Consider the following 19,524-nt stretch of genomic DNA (forward strand, 5'->3'; position numbering starts at 1 on the left):
GGCGGCTCGTGGTGGCCCAACGCCCTATTAAGACACTATATGTTGGTGTTGTCTTTATTTTGCCAGCTACCTGTATGTTCCACAGGTCATAGGCTTAAAGTCTATCTTAGATTAATCAGGAAACGCTATATCATTTGTAGTTTAGGCTACTGTAGGTGACGTCATTATTGCAGGAAAAATCATTCAGTTGAGTTTTGAAATTTACGTGTGATGGACTATTGTTTAGGAATGTTAATCTTCTCAAATAACAGGGCGTTAATGCTGAAATATTTTCAACGCATTCCTTATGTGTAATTACTGTAGCTGCACCCTTGTGATGCATAACAATACTGCGCTTGATTGAACTGAATTGGAGAACCATGTTTTGATTGATTCAACCACAGCCAACCACGCACGCTTTGGTATGTCTACCCTCCTTTTCGTCGGCTAAAAGTGGCACAAAGACGCGCTGGCTTTAGGACTTTTTACAAGTTTGGTCTTCCCCTTTAAAAGTCTACAGCCCTAGCGGTGATCATTGGTCTGAAAACTCTGCGGAGGGGAGAAGAGAATGAAATAGCTTGAACAAGAAGCCGGGATCATGGCGGCACCGCTCGGGCGGGACACTCTACCTGACCACTGGTCCTATGGAGTTTATCGAGATGGCAGGGTCTTCTTCATCAAGTGAGCATGCACTGTGATGTTTTAACTTTAAGTTTTACTGATGAAACGGGTTAATTACGCAGTTATTCACGTTATCCTCGTCCAGTAACAGGTGTCTTGTTTCTTTCAGTGATAAAACTCACAGCACTACTTGGCTCCATCCCCGTACGGGTGAACCTGTCAACTCTGGACACATGATACGATCAGGTACGCGCAGGAATTAATAATACGATATTTCATGACTGCTGTGCACATTGTGCTTTAGCCTACCGCATCTAGATATGTATAGATTCACGCAGCCCATTGTATTAATGTTTTAGATTTACCACTGGGATGGGAAGAAGGATTCTCGGACGAGGGGGCCAGCTACTTCATTAAGTGAGTGCAGCTTTATGTTGTTAATGTATGGGATGTGCGTGACTCCAATAACGTCCGATTCGAGCTCAAATAGCTCATAGCTGTAGGAGTATTGTTGTGTCGGTAGCACGCTTGAAGGCATGCAGTCTTTTAAATGCATCAATTGCAGCGGGTTGAGCAATGATGACGTTGCAATGCAAACCATCACTTTCTTTCTCATGGTTACACATAAAAATACCCCAGGTGTTCATGGATACAATGTTGCACTAGGACACAACGCACTGGTTTGTTGATTTGATTGATAATTTCTGAATGTCACAGAGTAGCCTATTGCTCCTGACTAGCCCCATATTTATTTATTTACTAGGCAAGTCAGTTAAGAACAAAATCTTATTTTCAATGACAGCCTACCGGGGAACAGTGGGTTAACTGCCTTGTTCAGGGGCAGAACGACAGATTTGTACTTTGTCAGCTCGGGGATTCGATCTTGCTACCATCCGGTTATTAGGCCAACGTTCTAACCACTAGGCTACCCACTGGACCACTATTTGGCTACAGGCTAAACGAAAGCAAATGCTGTATAGCATAGCCTACTACCTCATGCAAATGTTTACTCAGGGATTTCTGCTATGTTAGGCTATTCAGGCTTTATATGATACGGTATCTTGCAATGTCATTGTCAACAGTGGCGGTCACAGCCGTTTAAGACTTTTTTTTCATGAGCATGGCCTTATTTTATTACAGCAAATTAGATGACTGTCATTCATATTCCATTCACCCAGTTCAATGTAACAGCAATAGGTTTAGGCTACAACATGATACTCAAATTTAGCCTATGAATGAAAGTTTACAACAGGTGCACACAGGTCAAGAGACAAATTTGAGGTGACAGACAGTGACATTCAATACAGCCTTGCACACTCTTGCCTGTTGATATAGGGTGTAATCATTAGTCCAACAGTTGCAAACTAGAGTTTCTATTGGACAAATTCAGGTATGTTTATCCCTGTTTTGTTCAGTTTGCTTCCGTTTAAGATTTTTTTTTCAACAGAATAGGTGGAATGAATACACCCCTGACCATGTGTAAACACAGTTCACTTTCATAGCAGCCACATTGTAATCATTCTAGCATCTATGCGCTCTCCTCTCACCTCTTCTCTTTGCTTCTGGACTTCAATGCACAGCACATCAAGCCAAACCGCTACACACAGCAACATCGTTGTCACATATTAGCTAAAGTAATGTCATAGTCAGCATAGCTAATAGAACTAACACGTTAGTAAACCCACTACAATAATACAGTAACGTTACAGTGTACAGTCAGTAAGCAGTTACACCGGCGGGCCCCGCTGGAATTAAATTAGTAAAACCAAAAGCTTACCTTGTTCCATGTGTTGGAAAGTCATAGCCAGGTAGCTAACATAGCATCCCTCTGTTTGAGCAGGGTGTTCCAGTAGGCTAAACTAGCTAGCTGTATTTGCTAGCTAAGTAACGTTAAGTGAAACTGAAAGTGAAAAAATATTAAAATGACAATCTCTCTCTATTTCTCTCTTGCTTCTCTTTCATTTTGGAATAAGTTATTTTATTCAAAACTGTTCAACTACTGTCTTTCTCTCTCTTTGAGTCAACTACTCACCACATTTTATGCACTGCAGTTCTAGCTAGCTGTGGCCTATGCTTTCAATACTAGATTAATTATCTGATCCTTTGATTGGGTGGACAACATGTCAGATCATGCTGCAAGAGCTCTAATAGGTTGGAGGACATCCTTCGGAAGTTGTCATAATTACTGTGTAAGTCTATGGAAGGGAGTGAGAACCATGAGCCTCCTAGGTTTTGTATTGAAGTCAATGTACCCAGAGGAGGACGGAAGCTAGCTGTAGCTACAGCATGGTTCTACTGTAGACCTTCTTTGCAAAATAGTGTGTTTATTTGGTGACATGATTATATTTAGTATAACTTTTTTAATGTTTTACCATTTTAATTTTTATGAAATTCACTGAGGAGGATGGTCCTCCCCTTTTTCCTCTGAGGAGCCTTCACCGATTGCCAACCACTAATTGTATTTTTCAGGACCATTTTATTATGATTTATTAAGAAATGTATCTATAGTTTGTAAAATCATAGACTGCTGTCTTTACACTTTTAGCCTAACGTATGCATCAGTAGCCTATGCTTACTTTAGGTTTCAGACAGAAATTACACAGGCCTATTATAAACCAGCACCTTGAAATGCATTTCCTGTTATTTCGACAGAACTCCCCAAAGGTGAGATGAATGAAAATATGATTGTCTTTCACCAACGTAACCTAATCCTATATTGTTTGGAGTAAGGTCATGTTTGCTTATCTTCTGTATCTGTAGCTAGATAATATCCTACATTCTTTCTATTTAGAGCATCTGTGTTTGAGGAAGAGAGAGGACTGAACACATACATGATGCTGCTTTACGACACACACACACACACACACACACACACACACACACACACACACACACACACACACACACACACACACACACACACACACACACACACACACACACACACACACACACACACACACACACACACACACACACACACTGATGTGATGTGATGTAATTTCCCATCTGTCCCACGGATACGCCTGCATGGAGTGTTTGAACATGTATGGTTCAGTTTTGCATCACAATATATTGTGATTTGATTACTGACATCACAATAGATTGACAGGCTATATTGATGCTCTGTTGAAGTTCTCATGCCAATTAACTCTTGCTTTCTGCCCACATAATTTAGAAAATAAAGGGAAATGCCAAGCAGGACTGAAAGAAATCTATTGAAATTCAGCTCACACCCTCCAATACGCAAGACCTCTACTCTCTCCATTAGCTGTGTGTTTGTGTGTGTGGCTGGGGAAGGGGCAGGAGAGGGGCTAATGTGTCTGTGACCATATGGTGACAGAGATGTATAGCATGATTACAGTCTGTAGGGAGCGAGAACAGGATCCCCAAAGTCACACTTTCTCTTTCCACAAAATGATTATGGCTCCCAAAAACCAATCCACCATATCTACCAGAGCATTCTGTCAGTCTTTGCCTTTCTTTTGGCTACTACCAGGCTGTGCTATGTTTGTAGAAGTAACATTAAACCACTCTCTCTACAGAATTGTATGTGTTTACCCAGACACTCAGTAGAGAGCCATTTGCATTATCTAGCTGGGTATTTCCTTCTGCAGTGTTTCACATCATGTTTGTTGATGGGAATCAATTCTGTAGGCTGTGGCTGCCAGTATGTAGCAGATGGGTCCCTGGAAAAGGGAGAAACACACAGAGCAGATAACAGACCACTCTGAAAACCAACTGATAAATTAAGTTAACAATGACAACTGACAAGTCTACTTTTCCTAGCCACGTGCTTCTACATCTGCATTGCTTGCTGTTTGGGGTTTTAGGCTGGGTTTCTGTATAGCACTTTGTGACATCTGCTGATGTAAAAATACATTTGATTGATTGATACTGTAAAGCAAGTGTAGACATAGAGAATGCATGAGCAGTGGTCCCTCATTGTGAACCAATGGAAGGAGGACTCCTCCCACCATTGGTGGTTTCTGGTGGGTAGCAACTCATTCACAGAGTTACTAAACCCAGAGGCGCAACATCACGGGACTTCCGGGAACACTTGTGAAACAGACCAAACAGACCAGGCCGGGGTTTGAGAAGTCAATGAGATCAGTGAACAATTCTTCCTTAGTTGTTAATTTTCTCAAAATCTAGCAGCAAAACCTAGATTGGAGCCAATGTCATCAGTAGTTAGACAAATTGACACAGCAAAGGAGTGGCTTTGATTTGACCGCCTGCACATTCAGAGTTTGGCGCAAAATGACTGTTAGACCCGATGACGTTTTTCTACGCATGAGCTTAGCTAGACAATTTCTATTGGAGAAGCAGTTTTAGCCTTCATATTGTACTGTCTTTGAATCAGTGTTTTCCATTAGCACCGGCTGTCAGCTTATTAGCCGGTTACAGACTCATTTTCAGCCGGCTACATTTCCCACTTCATTTTAACTAGGCTACTTTTCATTTAACAGTTTCAATTCGCTAGTCCGTCGAGCCCTCTCCTGCTAGTATGAACGATATGCATCTTCTAGCGATCTATTGATAGGATAGGTGCCTGTCAGTCAGAAAGCAAGCAATAATGGGGAAGCGTAGCAGAGAGGAAGAGGCGAAGGGAGAGGTTTCACTGTCACCAAAATCTGTCCAAAACAAGCCCAATGCATGTCTGTGGGCTTATTTTGGACCTAAGCTTGTCGCCTGTCTTCCCACCTTTGGGACAACTACTCCCATTGTTAGGGTGGAGACATGAGCATCTCCTCATATACAGATCTCTGGTTGCGGTCTAATTTCTTTCAGAGAGGAGAGAGCATGATGCTTGTGAATTTGCAAGTATTCTGACCCCTTTCCCTTTTCCAAATTTTGTTACGTTATAGCCTTATTCTAAAATTGATAAAATTATTTATTTCCTTCATCAATCTACACACAATACCCCATAAAGACAAATCAAAAACAGGTTTTTAGAAATGTTTGCAAATGTATAAAAACCAAAAAACAGATACCTTATTTACATAAGTATTCAGACTCTTAGTTATGAGACTCAAAATTTAGCTCAGGTGCATCCTGTTTCCATTGATCATCCTTTTGATGTTTCTGCAACTTGATTGGAGTCCACCTGTGGTAAATTCAAATGATTGGACTTGATTTGGAAAGGCACATACCTGTCTATATAACGTCCCACAGTTGACAGTGCATGTCAGAGCAAAAACCAAGCCATGAGGTCGAAGGAATTGTCCGTAGAGCTCCGAGACAGGATTGTGTCGAGGCACAGATCTGGGGAAGGGTTCGAAAAATTGTTTGCAGCATTGAAGGTCCCCAAGAACACAGTGGCCTCCATCATTCTTAAATGGAAGAAGTTTGGAACCACCTAGACTCTTCCTAGAGTTGGCCGCCCGGCCAAACTGAGCAATCGGGGGAGAAGGGCCTTGGTCAGGGAGGTGACCAAGAACCCGATGGTCACTCCGACAGAGTTCCAGAGTTCCCCTTTGGTGATGGGAGAACCTTCCAGAAGGACTACCATCTCTGCAGCACTCCACCAATCAGGCCTTTATGGTAGAGCGGCCAGACGGAAGCCACACCTCAGTAAAAGGCAAATGACAGCCCGCTTGGAGTTTGCCAAAAGGCACCTTAAGGACTCTCAGACCATGATGAAACCAAGATTGAACTTCACGTCTGGAGGAAACCTGGCACCATCCCTATGGTGAAGCATGGTGGTGATAGTATCATGCTGTGGGTATGTTTTTCAGCGGCAGGGACTGGGAGACAAGTCAGGATCAAGGCAAAGATGAACAGAGCAAAGTACAGAGAGATCCTTGATGAAATCTTGCTCCTGAGCGTTCAGGACCACAGACTGGGACGAAGGTTCACCTTCCAACAGGACAATGACCCTAAACACACAGCCAAGACAATGCAAGAGTGGCTTCGGAAAACAAATCTCTGAATGTCCTTGAGTGGCCCAGCCAGAGCCCGGACTTGAACCCGATCAAACATCTCTGGAGAGACCTGAAAATAGCTGTACAGCAATGCTCCCCATCCAACTTGACAGAGCTTGAGAAGATCTGCGTTATGAGAGAAACTCTCCAAATACCAGTGTGCCAAGCTTACCCCTGTGTGTGTACATTGCGTGAGTCTAGCCATTAGCGAAGATGTTAATGAAAACAGTCTTCTGGTAGATGGAAAGGCTTTCCCAAAAAACATTAAATGTTAACTACAAAGTAGCATATTCTTACCTGGCAGAATGATATCATAATTATTTTCATCGATCCAATGGGTATTTGTTTTGCAAACTCATCACGTTTGCTACAAACACAGCTAAACATAAACCTCTTACTAGGTGCACACTTTAATTAAAGGGTAATTACACCCCAAAATCTGAATGTCTCAGTTTTTTCCCAGACCTCAAAAGTGGTCTCCGGATGTGGTTTAAACATTGTTGTGGATTTTGAACTCCAATTAATTTATTTTAATAAAAAAGTGTGATTTTGAGAGCGAAAACCTAAAACTGTGAAAAACCAAAACCTGGACAAACAACCTTTAATTTATTTACTCTATTTTTGTTTGAATAAAATGTATATTTTGAAGAACATTATTATGGCATATATTGCAGTAAAACTGTAAATAAGACTTAAATCTCAAGAGACATGTTAAATGTTTAAAAAGGTTTAATGTTTTCTGACTTAGAAAATAGTCCTGATCATCTAGGCCTAGTCCTAGACTGTCACGTCTGCACCCGCTCCGCCTCTCTGGCTCTCGAAGCCGCCAAGCTGCTCATCATTACGCACATCTGTCACCATCGTTACACGCACCAGCGCTTCATCGGACTCACCTGGACTGCATAATTTCATTGATTGCCTCTGCTATATCTGTCACTTCCTCAGTTTCATCCCCGTGTCTGCATTGATATTTTTTTTGTTTCTCTTGTCCGCACCCTGTTTTTGCTTTGTTTCATGTCTATTTATTATTAAATCCTCACCTTGTACTTGCCTCCCGTCTCCCAGCGTTTGTCGTCTCAAGACCGTTACATAGACCTAGACAATATCCAAAACAACTAACAATACACTGAATTCATACGTTTTCAGTCATTTCAATTGTAAAGTCATGTCTTTCTACACAATACCACAAATCATTTTTACAATCTGGGAGGTAAATTCAATAAAGTATTCAATAGTTTTCCTGTGTATTTCAAGTGGAATCATGTAACAGAGGCCACAAAAATAGAGCTCTTTCGGCAAAAAATGTTGAGCGTCTGGCTGGCTACTTTTTCTATTTGTCTGGCTACTCTATGTACTTTTGGAAAACACTGGAAACTCTGTCCACAGTCATGCCCCTTTTAGTTTGCCTCACTTGCCCCAGTCAGAGAGCCTGCCATAAAGTGCTTTGTACTGCTATGGTTGTATTCTTGTTTGTGTGAATAGTTTGTTGAATGTAGGAAATGATTGGGAGCAAACAAAGTCTGTTCCAAGCGGCACACAGCACAAACATGAGCCTCAGTATTACACGATTGTGTTAATATTGTTAATATCTCCTGACTCAAAGCAGTTGTAATAACTAATTAATAACTCATTGATAACTAATGAAAGTGTTCTGTGGTTGCAGACAGATGCTTTCTAGTGCTTAGCAACACTGGTGTGGATGGGTGGATGCCCATTCAAGTCTGGTGTGTTCCTCAGTAGTCTCAGACAGACTCAGTCTGGTGGGACCGTGGGAGTATAGCTGATTCAGCACAACACGCACCAACCTGTGTGCAATGCACTGATATCCATGTCCTCCCACCTGCCAACTAAACAGCCCAGTGCAAGATCATATCATAGATTGAGATTGTCTGTGCTGCTGTCTTGCTCCCTATGTTGCATTGGAATTGTGTTGCTCTGAGATGGAGGACTCGTAACACAGACAATGCAACGGACCTTATGTAAACACTATAGAAATGACTGAGGCAGGAAGCTGGCATTCAGACATGTGAGTTTTTAAAAGGGCAAAGAAAATGATTGCAGAAATTTGTTATAGCTGACACTTTGATTGTGTGCTGCATGAAGGGAGTCATTGTGCCCGTCTCTCTGGCCTCTGAGGAAAGAGAACAACAGGCCAACCCGGAGATGTATGATGGCCCAAATGTCAGCCTGGCTGTAAAATCAATTGGTTATTTGTTGCTGAAATGACTTGATGGAAGCAAGGATCCTGTTTTGGTCTTCTTCTCTGGCTCTAGCTGGACATTGTGTCTTTGTCATTGTGCTGTTTTAACATTGGTGGGTTAGGTAACAGCAGATTTCTGAGAACCAAACAGACGACAGGGACAGGCCAAGTCACGACTGTCCTACAACCCTCTTCTCACATTAGAATTCCCATAAAGTATGGCTGTGGTTTCAACACAATTCAAACTGGACACACTCTTCCCAAGTTCAGAACAGAAAAAGTGTTCTCTTTGTTCCACTCTACTGCTACTTTACCTAAGGTTAATCAAATCACTTAGTTGCTGCAGTGTAGTTGCATGTAATTACACCAGGTCCGGAACTGTAGATTCCAAGTAACTACATGTGCAACCAAGGACTTTTTAAATGTCTTTAACCGTTTTAATATGAACATGTGTTCATGTCTTGGAAGAGCCAATGAGAGATGTTGAGTTTGTCCTTGTGATGTGCTTGGCCTCTTTATTATCCCTCATTGGGGAATCATTCATTTCTGCTGATGTGGCTTCTGTTATTTCACCTAATGGTGGGCTCTTCAATACTTCACAGTGGACCGGCCACATCAGAGCTTCATTTGATTTACTGACATCTTGGATGGCGCCAGGTTTTTCTACATTTGTCCCATGTGTCTTTAAGGTAATCATGGGCGTTGAATGCATAGCCCACCTGCCTGCCCGGTCACCCTAGCACTCAGCTAATTATCACCATGAGTGGAGGCATGGGCTGGTTAATTCATCAAACCTCCAGTCTCTCAGAAATATGACAGTCAACTGTGAAGTAGAGCTTTATATAACTTTTAGCCCCTGTCGAAAAGCGAAACTCTTTTCAAACCACAGTCATATTTACTCCATGACTGACATAGATGTGGTCGAGGTTTCATCCAAACAGTAGCACTTTAGGTTGAAGTCTCCCATAATCATTGGATGGAGCTGTCTGTATAGGTTTTTGGGGTCCCCCTCTTCCCTCCTCCCCCCTGCTGTCCATGGAGCATGCTGTGACAGGCTGAGCGGAATCCAAGTCCACATGGCGCTGCCGTGACAACGGTCTGCTGGTTGTGTAGCGGGTTGCTGGTGGAAACCAGCGGAGCTCGAGTACAAAGAAGGGATTGTTGAGACAGGCAGCGCGGTCGTAGTAAAACTCACATTAATTTACATGTAGGCCAGTGGAGGAATGGAGGTCTGCCTAGTGCTCTCTAACATGGTGGGTTAGTTAGATAACCTCTCCTGTTTCAGAGTGGACCAGCGCTCTTTGGCTGTTACTTTAATCTGACACTATATTCCTGACTTGCATTTCTTTAGAATTCTTTCTGCTCAGACTGAGAGAGGTATTTATTTTGATCAAATCTACTCTGAAGATATGAATGTTCTTTCACTTGGTTTTAAGTAGCTACACAAGAGCCTGTGAAGAGGTTTCCCCAGTGTTTCCCCCAGAAAACGTATAGCTGGAGCAGTCAATGCTTTGGGAAAGTGCAGCTCTATAGCTCCCCCAGGGGAGAAATGATTCAATTGAGGTACAATGGTGTCCTGTTGGGACAATGTTGCTATTGTTGTTTGGGGTTTGCAAACCTGCTGGACTGACAGGGGGAAGTGTACGATATCCATATAGACCCACACAGACTCCATAAACGCACACAGACTCCCTCTTCTATATCCCTCCACTTTTGTTCTTAATAAGAAATGATGGTTCCATCAATCTTTTATTATTTATCTCAGATCTCTGTGTTTATTTGCCACCTCCCTCCAGTCTTCTAATTGGTATTGTCTGTTCTGTGGTATAACGGCACTCTGGGAAGAATGAGTTAATTAGCCGTGAAGTGAAGTGAAGCAAAACACTCTAAATGGAGATGAAAGGCAGCTCAGTTTCCCTACAGGCGTTTATCTCTAGGCTCCACTAATAAAGCATTCTCTTTCTGCATACAGCAAATCCACGCTTCACCGGTGCAGAGATTAGAGGTCAACCGATTATGATTTTTCAATACCGATACCGATTATTGGAGGACCAAAAAAAGCCACTACCGATTAATCGGCTGATTTGTATTTATTTATTTGTAATAATGACAATTACAACAATACTGAATGAACACTTATTTTAACTTGATATTATACATCAATGAAATCAATTTAGCCTCAAATAAATAATGAAACATGTTCAATTTGGTTTAAATAATGCAAAAACAAAGTGTTGGAGAAGAAAGTAAAAGTGCATTATGTGCCATGTAAGAAAGCTAACCTTTAAGTTCCTTGCTCAGAACATGAGAACATATGAAAGCTGGTGGTTCCTTTTAACATGAGTCTTCAATATTCCCAGATAAGAAGTTTTAGGTTGTAGTTATTATAGGAATTATAGGACTATTTCTCTCTATATGATTTGTATTTCATATACCTTTGACTATTGGATGTTCTTAAAGGCACTTTAGTATTGCCAGTGTAATAGTATAGCTTCCGTCCCTCTCCTCGCTCCTACCTGGGCTCGAACCAGGAACACATCGACAACAGCCACCCTCGAAGCAGCGTTACCCATGTAGAGCAAGGGAAACAACCATTCTAAGTCTCAGAGCGAGTGACGTTTGAAACGCTATTAGCGCGAACCCGCTAACTAGCTAGCCATTTCATATCGGTTACACCAGCCTAGTCTTGGGAGTTGATAGGCTTGAAGTCATAAACAGTGCAATGCTTGAAGCACAGCGAAGAGCTGCTGGAAAAACGCACGAAAGTGTTGTTTGAATGAATGCTTACGAGCCTGCTGGTGCCAACCACCGCTCAGTCAGACTGCTCTATCAAATCATAGACTTGATTATAACATAATAACACACAGAAATACGAGCCTTAGGTCATTAATATGGTCGAATCCGGAAACTATCACGTTTATTCTTTCAGTGAAATACGGAACCGTTCCGTATTTTATCTAACGGGTGGCATCCCTAAATCTAAATGTTCCTATTACATTGCACAACCTTCAATGTTATGTCATAATTACGTAAAATTCTGGCAAATTAGTTCACAACGAGCCAGGCGGCCCAAACTGTTGCATATACCGACTCTGCGTGCAATGAACGGAAGTGACACAATTTCACCTGGTTAATATTGCCTGCTAACCTGGATTTCTTTTAGCTAAATATGCACGTTTAAAAATATACACATCTGTGTATTGATTTTAAGAAAGGCATTGATGTTTATGGTTAGGTACAGTCGTGCAACGATTGTGCTTTTTTCGCAAATGCGCTTTTGTTAAATCATCCCCCTTTTGGCGAAGTTGGCTGTCTTTGTTAGGAAGAAATAGTATTCACAGTTCGCAATGAGCCAGGCGGCCCAAACTGCTGCATATAGCCTGACTCTGTTGCAGAGGTGACACATTTTCCCTAGTTAAAAGAAATTCATGTTAGCAGGCAATATTAACTAAATATGCAGGTTTAAAAATATATACTTGTGTATTGATTTTAAGAAAGACATTGATGTTTATGGTTAGGTACAAGTTGGAGCAACGAGAGTCCTTTTTCGCGAATGCGCACCGCATTGATTATATGCAACGCAGGACAGGCTAGATAAACTAGTAATATCATCAATCATGTGTCGTTAACTAGTGATTATGATTGATTGATTAATTGTTTTTTATAAGATAAGTTTAATGCTAGCTAGCAACTTACCTTGGCTTCTTACTGCATTCGCTTAACAGGCAGGCTCCTCGTGGAGTGCAATGTAAAGCAGGTGGTTCGAGCGTTGGACTAGTTAACCCTAAGGTTGCAAGATTGAATCCCCAAGCTGACAAGGTAAAAATCTGTCGTTCTGCCCCTGAACAAGGCAGTTAACCCACCGTTCATAGGCCGTCATTGAAAATAAGAATATGTTCTTAACTGACTTGCCTGGTTAAAAAATATTTATAATAATAAAAAAAAAAAGAATCGGCAAATCGGTGGCCAAAATACCGATTACCGATTGTTATGAAAACTTGAAATCGGCCCTAATTAATCGGCCATTCCGATTAATCGGTCGACCTCTAGCAGAGATCCAAGTTGCCAAGTGAAGGAAGGCTACAAACTAACTTCACAATGTTTTAGTTGACCTTTGGCCTCAACATCCCAAGATCCCCTTGTTCTGAAGGAACATGTGTTTGAATGGTAATGATCATCTCCGTCAATGCAGATGACAAGGTTAATCTGCTCAGCAAACCTAGTCAAGTTTAGCAAATTCAATCGTTTTTGGCGGTTACACCAGTACCTGTATTCAACTCTTGAGTGCTTTTGAAACTGCCCAGTGCTGACTTTCAAACTGCCACAGAGAGTGGAAGAACTTTAGCTGTCCTTTGTACTTCTCTTTTCACTGGGGCTGCTTGACCCTAGTGGATCGGTTTTTAAAATAGTTTTTTGACATACTTCCTTTTAAAGTGTATCCCCAACTGTTCCTTTCATCCTGGTGCCACAGCAAGAAAAAGAGTCGTGTTGAGTCTTTCTGGAAGGTAATTCTAAGGAAACACACTTCTATTTTATTTTTACAGCAACGTGTTGACGGTTGTCATTTCTGTCTTTGTTACGACTCACTGTTGGCAGGTGTGGTGTGCTTTCTAGGAAAGCCTATATTCACCACAGACACTGAATGCACTTTCATTACTTGAATCATTATGGCCTCATCATAACAGTTCAATTGACCACCCACAACTAAGTCCTGATTCCCTCAGGTGGATGTACTGTAGGTAAGATGGTCTGGACACTATGGAATTTGTCCATTAATGTCATGTTGTCTCCAAGTACTATGGAATTGGATGGGAATTGATTGAAATTCAGATATTTCTGTGTCAAGTGGCAGAGGGAGAGATGACGGGGGAGTGATAAGAAGCATGCCACTGAATACCAATCAGACAGACCTCCCTGTATCAGCCGCAGCCAAGCTGCTCTCATGCAGTAGACTGGAGGTGGGTTTAACTGCTGTTATCCCATTGAAACTAATATAAAGTTGAAAACTCCACTCAAAGAGCTCTTCATCTTCTCTCATATGCAGAAAGATTGACCACAGAGTAAACATTTTCTTTCTGTGAAGGTATTTTATTCCAGGTTATATGAAGCAGTATTCCCCCCTGGGATTCGGGCCAATAATATACAGTTTTCATAGTCTTTTCTCTGGCTAGTCTGAAACTATACTGCTACCCACTCTTACATATCGGTAGTGGTGTTTAGAGGTTTCATGCTGAGAAGTGGAATTCCACAGTTCCCACTGCTCAACCTTGTGGGTGTTTCATTCAGCCCAGGGCGTCTATGAGAGGTCAGACTGCAGGGTGGCTTAAAGCTGTCTTTTCTATTTGTTTCCAAGTACACAAACATCTCTGTATGCATTGGCTATGATGGCTACAACGAATCCTCACCCCCTGTCTCTCACACTTCAGCATGTTGATGAGATGTGCTGTCTGTCTGATCCAGTGTTTAATTAACAGTCCTTGTCCTACTCCTCTCTCAGCTGTTTGTTAAGACCATGCTGTGACCTTCACCTGACATTAGTGTTTCTGAGAGGGTTTTGTCTCCTCTCTTTGTCTAGCCCCCCCCCCCCCCCCTCCCGTGTGTATGTCAAGCTCTCCAAACACTCTGGAATCGCTCCTTGCCATGCTGAAGGCTGTAATCAGTGAATGACTGGGCTCTTCTGCATTGTGTGTCAACCTCCATTCACCTGCATGACACTCACCACCATGGTATCAGCAGCACTACCAGACAGTCACTTTTCCATCCCCAAATACATACTTGGATCTGTTAGGTGATACAGTATTTAATCACTCAGCTAAATCATAATCAAAACAAATCCGTCTCTTCCGTAGCTGATCAACTTTCACGTAATGCTGTTGAAAACTCAGAAGCACTTTGACAGTCGGTGTGTGGGCTGAACTGACAGCTCTAGTGTTGTGTGTGATGTGCCGAGAGGAGAGGCAGGAGAGTCATGCCCTCCTGTGTTCTGACCCTCTCTCCCTGGCTCTCACCCTCCCTGATGTTTGGAGAATGGGGGTGTAGTGATTATTCTGAATTTTTGGAGGCAGTAGGCAGACGCTGTGGCAGAGCCCTTTGCCGTGACAAAACTTTTTAATGATTTCCTGTTTTGGCAGAAGCTGTTTGCAGTGGGGCTGCAGCAGTGGTACAGGGGCTGTAGTGCTCTCCTCTCTGAGAATACTTTACCTGCTGCAGAATGAATCATTTAATCTGTTGGAGAGGAAACAATGTGTTAGCGTAACACTGCCCCTGAGCACGTAGTCTGTCTGGATTTATTTTTATTTTTATTTCACCTTTATTTAACCAGGTAGGCAAGTTGAGAACAAGTTCTCTTTTACAATTGCGACCTGGCCAAGATAAAGCATAGCAATTCTACACATACAACAACAGACTCATGGAGTGAAACAAACATACAGTCAATAATACAGTAGAAAAATAAGTCTATATAAAATGTGAGCAAAAGACACCTAGGTATTTGTAGTTGTCCACATATTCTAAGTAAGAACCGTCCAGAGTAGTGCTGCTGGACGGGCGGGCAGGTGCGGGCAGTGATCGGTTGAAGAGCATGCATTTAGTTTTACTTGTATTTAAGAGCAGTTGGAGGCCACGGAAGGAGAGTTGTATGGCATTGAAGCTCGTCTGGAGGGTTGTTAACACAGTGTCCAAAGAAGGGCCAGAAGTATACAGAATGGTGTCGTCTGCGTAGAGGTGGATCAGAGACTCACCAGCAGCAAGAGCTGCATCATTGATGTATACAGAGAAGAGAGTCGGCCCAAGAATTAAACCCTGTGGCACCCCCATAGAGACTACCAGAGGCCCGGACAACAGGCCATCCGATTTGACACATTGAACTCTATCAGAGAAGTAGTTGGTGAACCAGGCGAGGCAATCATTTGAGAAACCAAGGCTGTTGAGTCTGCCGATGAGGATGTGGTGATTGACAGAGTCGAAAGCCTTGGCCAGGTCTATGAATACGGCAGCACAGTATTGTTTCTTATCGATGGCGGTTACGATATCGTTTAGGACCTTGAGCGTGGCTGAGGTGCACCCAAGACCAGCTCTGAAACCAGATTGCATAGCGGAGAAGGTGCGGTGGGATTTGAAATGGTCGGTCATTTGTTTGTTGATTTGGCTTTCGAAGACCTTAGAAAAGCAGGGTAGGATAGATATAGGTCTGTAGCAGTTTGGGTCAAGAGTGTCCCCTCCTTTGAAGAGGGGGATGACAGCAGCTGCTTTCCAGTCTTTTGGAATCTCAGACGTCACGAAAGAGAGGTTGAACAGGCTCGTAATAGGGGTTGCAACAATTTCGGCAGATAATTTTAGAAAGAAAGGGTCCAGATTGTCTAGCCCGGCTGATTTGTAGGGGTCCAGATTTTGCAGCTTTTTCAGAACATCAGCTGACTGGATTTGGGAGAAGGAGAAATGGGGAAGGCTTGGGCGAGTAGCTGTGGGGGGTGCAGTGCTGTTGACCACAGTAGGGGAAGCCAGGTGGAAAGCATGGCCAGCCGTAGAAAAATGCTTATTGAAATTCTCAATTATAGTGGATTTATCAGAGGTGACAGTTTCCTATCCTCAGTGCAATGGGCAGCGGGGAGGAGGTGTTCTTATTCTCCATGGACTTTACAGTGTCCCAGAACCTTTTTGAGTTTGTGTTGCAGGAAGCAAATTTCTGCTTGAAAAAGCTAGCCTTGGCTTTTCTAACTGCCTGTGTATATTGGTTTCTAACTTCCCTGAAAAGTTGCATATCACGGGGGCTGTTCGATGCTAATGCAGAACGCCACAGGATGTTTTTGTGTTGGTTAAGGGCAGTCAGGTCTGGAGAGAACCAAGGGCTATATCTGTACCTGGTTCTGAATTTCTTGAATGGGGCATGCTTATTTAAGATGGTGAGGAAGGCATTTTTTTTTAAATAACCAGGCATCCTCTACTGACGGGATGAGGTCAATATCCTTCCAGGATACCCGGGCCAGGTCGATTAGAAAGGCTTGCTCACTGAAATGTTTCAGGGAGCGTTTGACAGTGATGAGTGGAGGTCGTTTGACCTCTGACCCATTACGGATGCAGGCAATGAGGCAGTGATCGCTGAGATCTTGGTTGAAAACAGCAGAGGTGTATTTAGAGGGCAAGTTGGTTAGGATGATATCTATGAGGGTGCCCGTGTTTACGGCTTTGGGGTGGTACCTGGTAGGTTCATTGATAATTTGTGTGAGATTGAGGGCATCAAGCTTAGATTGTAGGATGGCTGGGGTGTTAAGTATGTCCCAGTTTAGGTCACCTAGCAGCACAAGCTCTAAAGATAGATGGGGGGCAATCAGTTCGCATATGGTGTCCAGAGCACAGCTGGGGGCAGAGGATGGTCTATAGCAGGCGGCAACGGTGAGAGACTTGTTTTTAGAGAGATGGATTTTTAAAAGTAGAACTTCAAATTGTTTGGGTTCAGACCTGGATAGTAGGACAGAACTCTGCAGGCTATCTCTGCAGTAGATTGCAACACTGCCCCCTTTGGCCGTTCTATCTTGTCTGAAAATGTTGTAGTTAGGGATAAAGATTTCAGAGTTTTTGGTGGACTTCCTAAGCCAGGATTCAGACACGGCTAGGACATCCGGGTTGGCAGAGTGTGCTAAACAGTGAATAAAACAAACTTAGGGAGGAGGCTTCTAATGTTAACATGCATGAAACCAAGGCTATTACAGTTACAGAAGTCATCAAAAGAGAGCGCCTGGGGAATAGGAGTGGAGCTAGGCACTGCAGGGCCTGGATTCACCTCTACATCACCAGAGGAGGAGTAGAATAAAGGTACGGCTAAAAGCTATGTGAATTGGTCGTCTATGACGTCCAGAATAGAGAGTAAAAGGAGCAGGTTTCTGGGGGCGATAAAATAGCTTCAAGGTATAATGTACAGACAAAGGTATGGTAGGATGTGAATACAGTGGAGGTAAACCTAGGCATTGAGTGATGATGAGAGAGATATTGTCTCTAGAAACATCATTGAAACTAGAAGATGTCATAGCATGTGTGGGTGGTGGAACTGAAAGGTTGGATAAGGTATAATGAGCAGGGCTAGAGGCTCTACAGTGAAATAAGCCAATAAACACTAACCAGAACAGCAATGGACAAGGCATATTGACATTAAGGAGAGGCATGCTTAGCCGAGTGATCATAAGGGTCCCGTGAGATTCAGACAGCTAGCAGGGCCATAGGTAGCAAGCTGGCAGAAGATGGAGGGATGTCTGTTTTTAGCCACCTTGTGCATTTCCGTCTGTAAATTAGTGGGGTTCCGTGTGGTAGGGGGGACCAGTCCAATTGGCAAAATAGTTATAGTTATAGTGGCCCAAGAAAATTGTCCGATAGACCTATTCACATAGCAGCCGATAAGACAGCTAACGATTAGCAGGCCGCAGATGGGCGTTCAGGTTACGTCGCGACGGAGGGGCCAGTTGGATAACTCCCTCGGGCAGATAACGTCGGTTGTCCAGTCGTGAAGGCCCGATGGGGCTCCGCATCGGCAGTAAAACGGGTCCGGATAGGTGATTGCAGCCCAGGAGTGGCTGATGGAACTCTTCAGCTGGCTAGCTCCGGAATAATTGATGTTAGCTCCGGGACCGACGTTAGCCAATAGTCACTCGGGTAGCAGCTAGCTAGCTGCAAGATCCAGGTGTAAATGTCCAGAGCCTGCGGTAGAAATCCTGGGATATGGAGAGAAAATAGGTCCGGGATGCTCTGATCTGAGTCGCGCTGTACAAAACTGGCGATAGCTTTTCGAGTTAAGGGATAGCTAATGACCGCCAACCATGGCTAGCTGAACTCCAACGTTAGCCAGTGAACTGGCCAACCTCTGGCTAACCTCTGGCTAGCTTCTGTTGAGGATTTCAGATTTCAGATTTGAGGTAAATAATACTTATTTTTTTTAAATTGGTGAGGCGGGTTGCAGGAGAGTGTTTTGAGGTTGAGTTTTTAGAAAGAAATATATAAAAAGATATGCGAAGAAAATATGTAAATATATATATATATACATGGGACACGACAAGACGAAGGACAAAGACGTCTGACTGCTACGCCATCTTGGATAGGACTACTGCCAGGATGCCAGGATCCATTCTAAAAGAAATGACATATCAAATAGGGGGTGCTTATATTTGTCCTGTTTCACTGCATGTACAAGTGGAGCAATTAGGGTTAATACATCTAGACGTTCCGCTAGCGGAACACCTGCTCCATTATCCAATGATGGGCGTGGCGCGAAATACAAACTCCTCTAAAATACAAAAACTTCCATTTTTCAAACATATGACTATTTCACAGCATTTTAAAGATAAGACTCTCCTTTATCTAACCACACTGTCCGATTTCAAAAAGGCTTTACAACGAAAGCAAAACATTAGATTATGTCAGCAGAGTACCAAGCCAGAAATAATCAGACACCCATTTTTCAAGCTAGCATATAATGTCACAAAAACCTAGAAGACAGCTAAATGCAACACTAACCTTTGATGATCTTCATCAGATGACAACCCTAGGACATTATGTTATACAATACATGCATGTTTTGTTCAATCAAGTTCATATTTATATCAAAAACCAGCTTTTTACATTAGCATGTGACGTTCAGAACTAGCAACTAGCAAACTTCCGGGGAATTCGCTAACATTTTACTAAATTACTCACGATAAACGTTCACAAAAAGCATAACAATTATTTTAAGAATTATAGATACAGACCTCCTCTATGCACTCGATATGTCCGATTTTAAAATAGCTTTTTGGTGAAAGCACATTTTGCAATATT

General features: G+C 42.7%; 1 protein-coding gene across 10 annotated transcripts in view; it reads left to right on the plus strand.

Moving 5' to 3' along the window:
* Nucleotides 1-520: 520 nt before the first annotated feature.
* Nucleotides 521-19,524, plus strand: part of LOC106562332 (pleckstrin homology domain-containing family A member 7) — a 178,050-nt gene continuing 159,046 nt past the window's right edge. For all 10 annotated transcript variants that reach the window (XM_045689235.2, XM_045689241.2, XM_082957834.1 and 7 more), the window contains exons 1-3: nucleotides 521-660; nucleotides 770-846; nucleotides 960-1,017. In XM_045689235.2, coding sequence (XP_045545191.1) covers nucleotides 578-660; nucleotides 770-846; nucleotides 960-1,017 — 218 coding nt within the window. In that variant the 5' untranslated portion in view covers nucleotides 521-577. The remainder of the gene's footprint in view (nucleotides 661-769; nucleotides 847-959; nucleotides 1,018-19,524) is intronic.

This window comes from Salmo salar, chromosome 11 (assembly GCF_965601325.2).
Source record: "Salmo salar chromosome 11, fSalSal1, whole genome shotgun sequence".
NCBI lineage: Eukaryota > Metazoa > Chordata > Actinopteri > Salmoniformes > Salmonidae > Salmo > Salmo salar.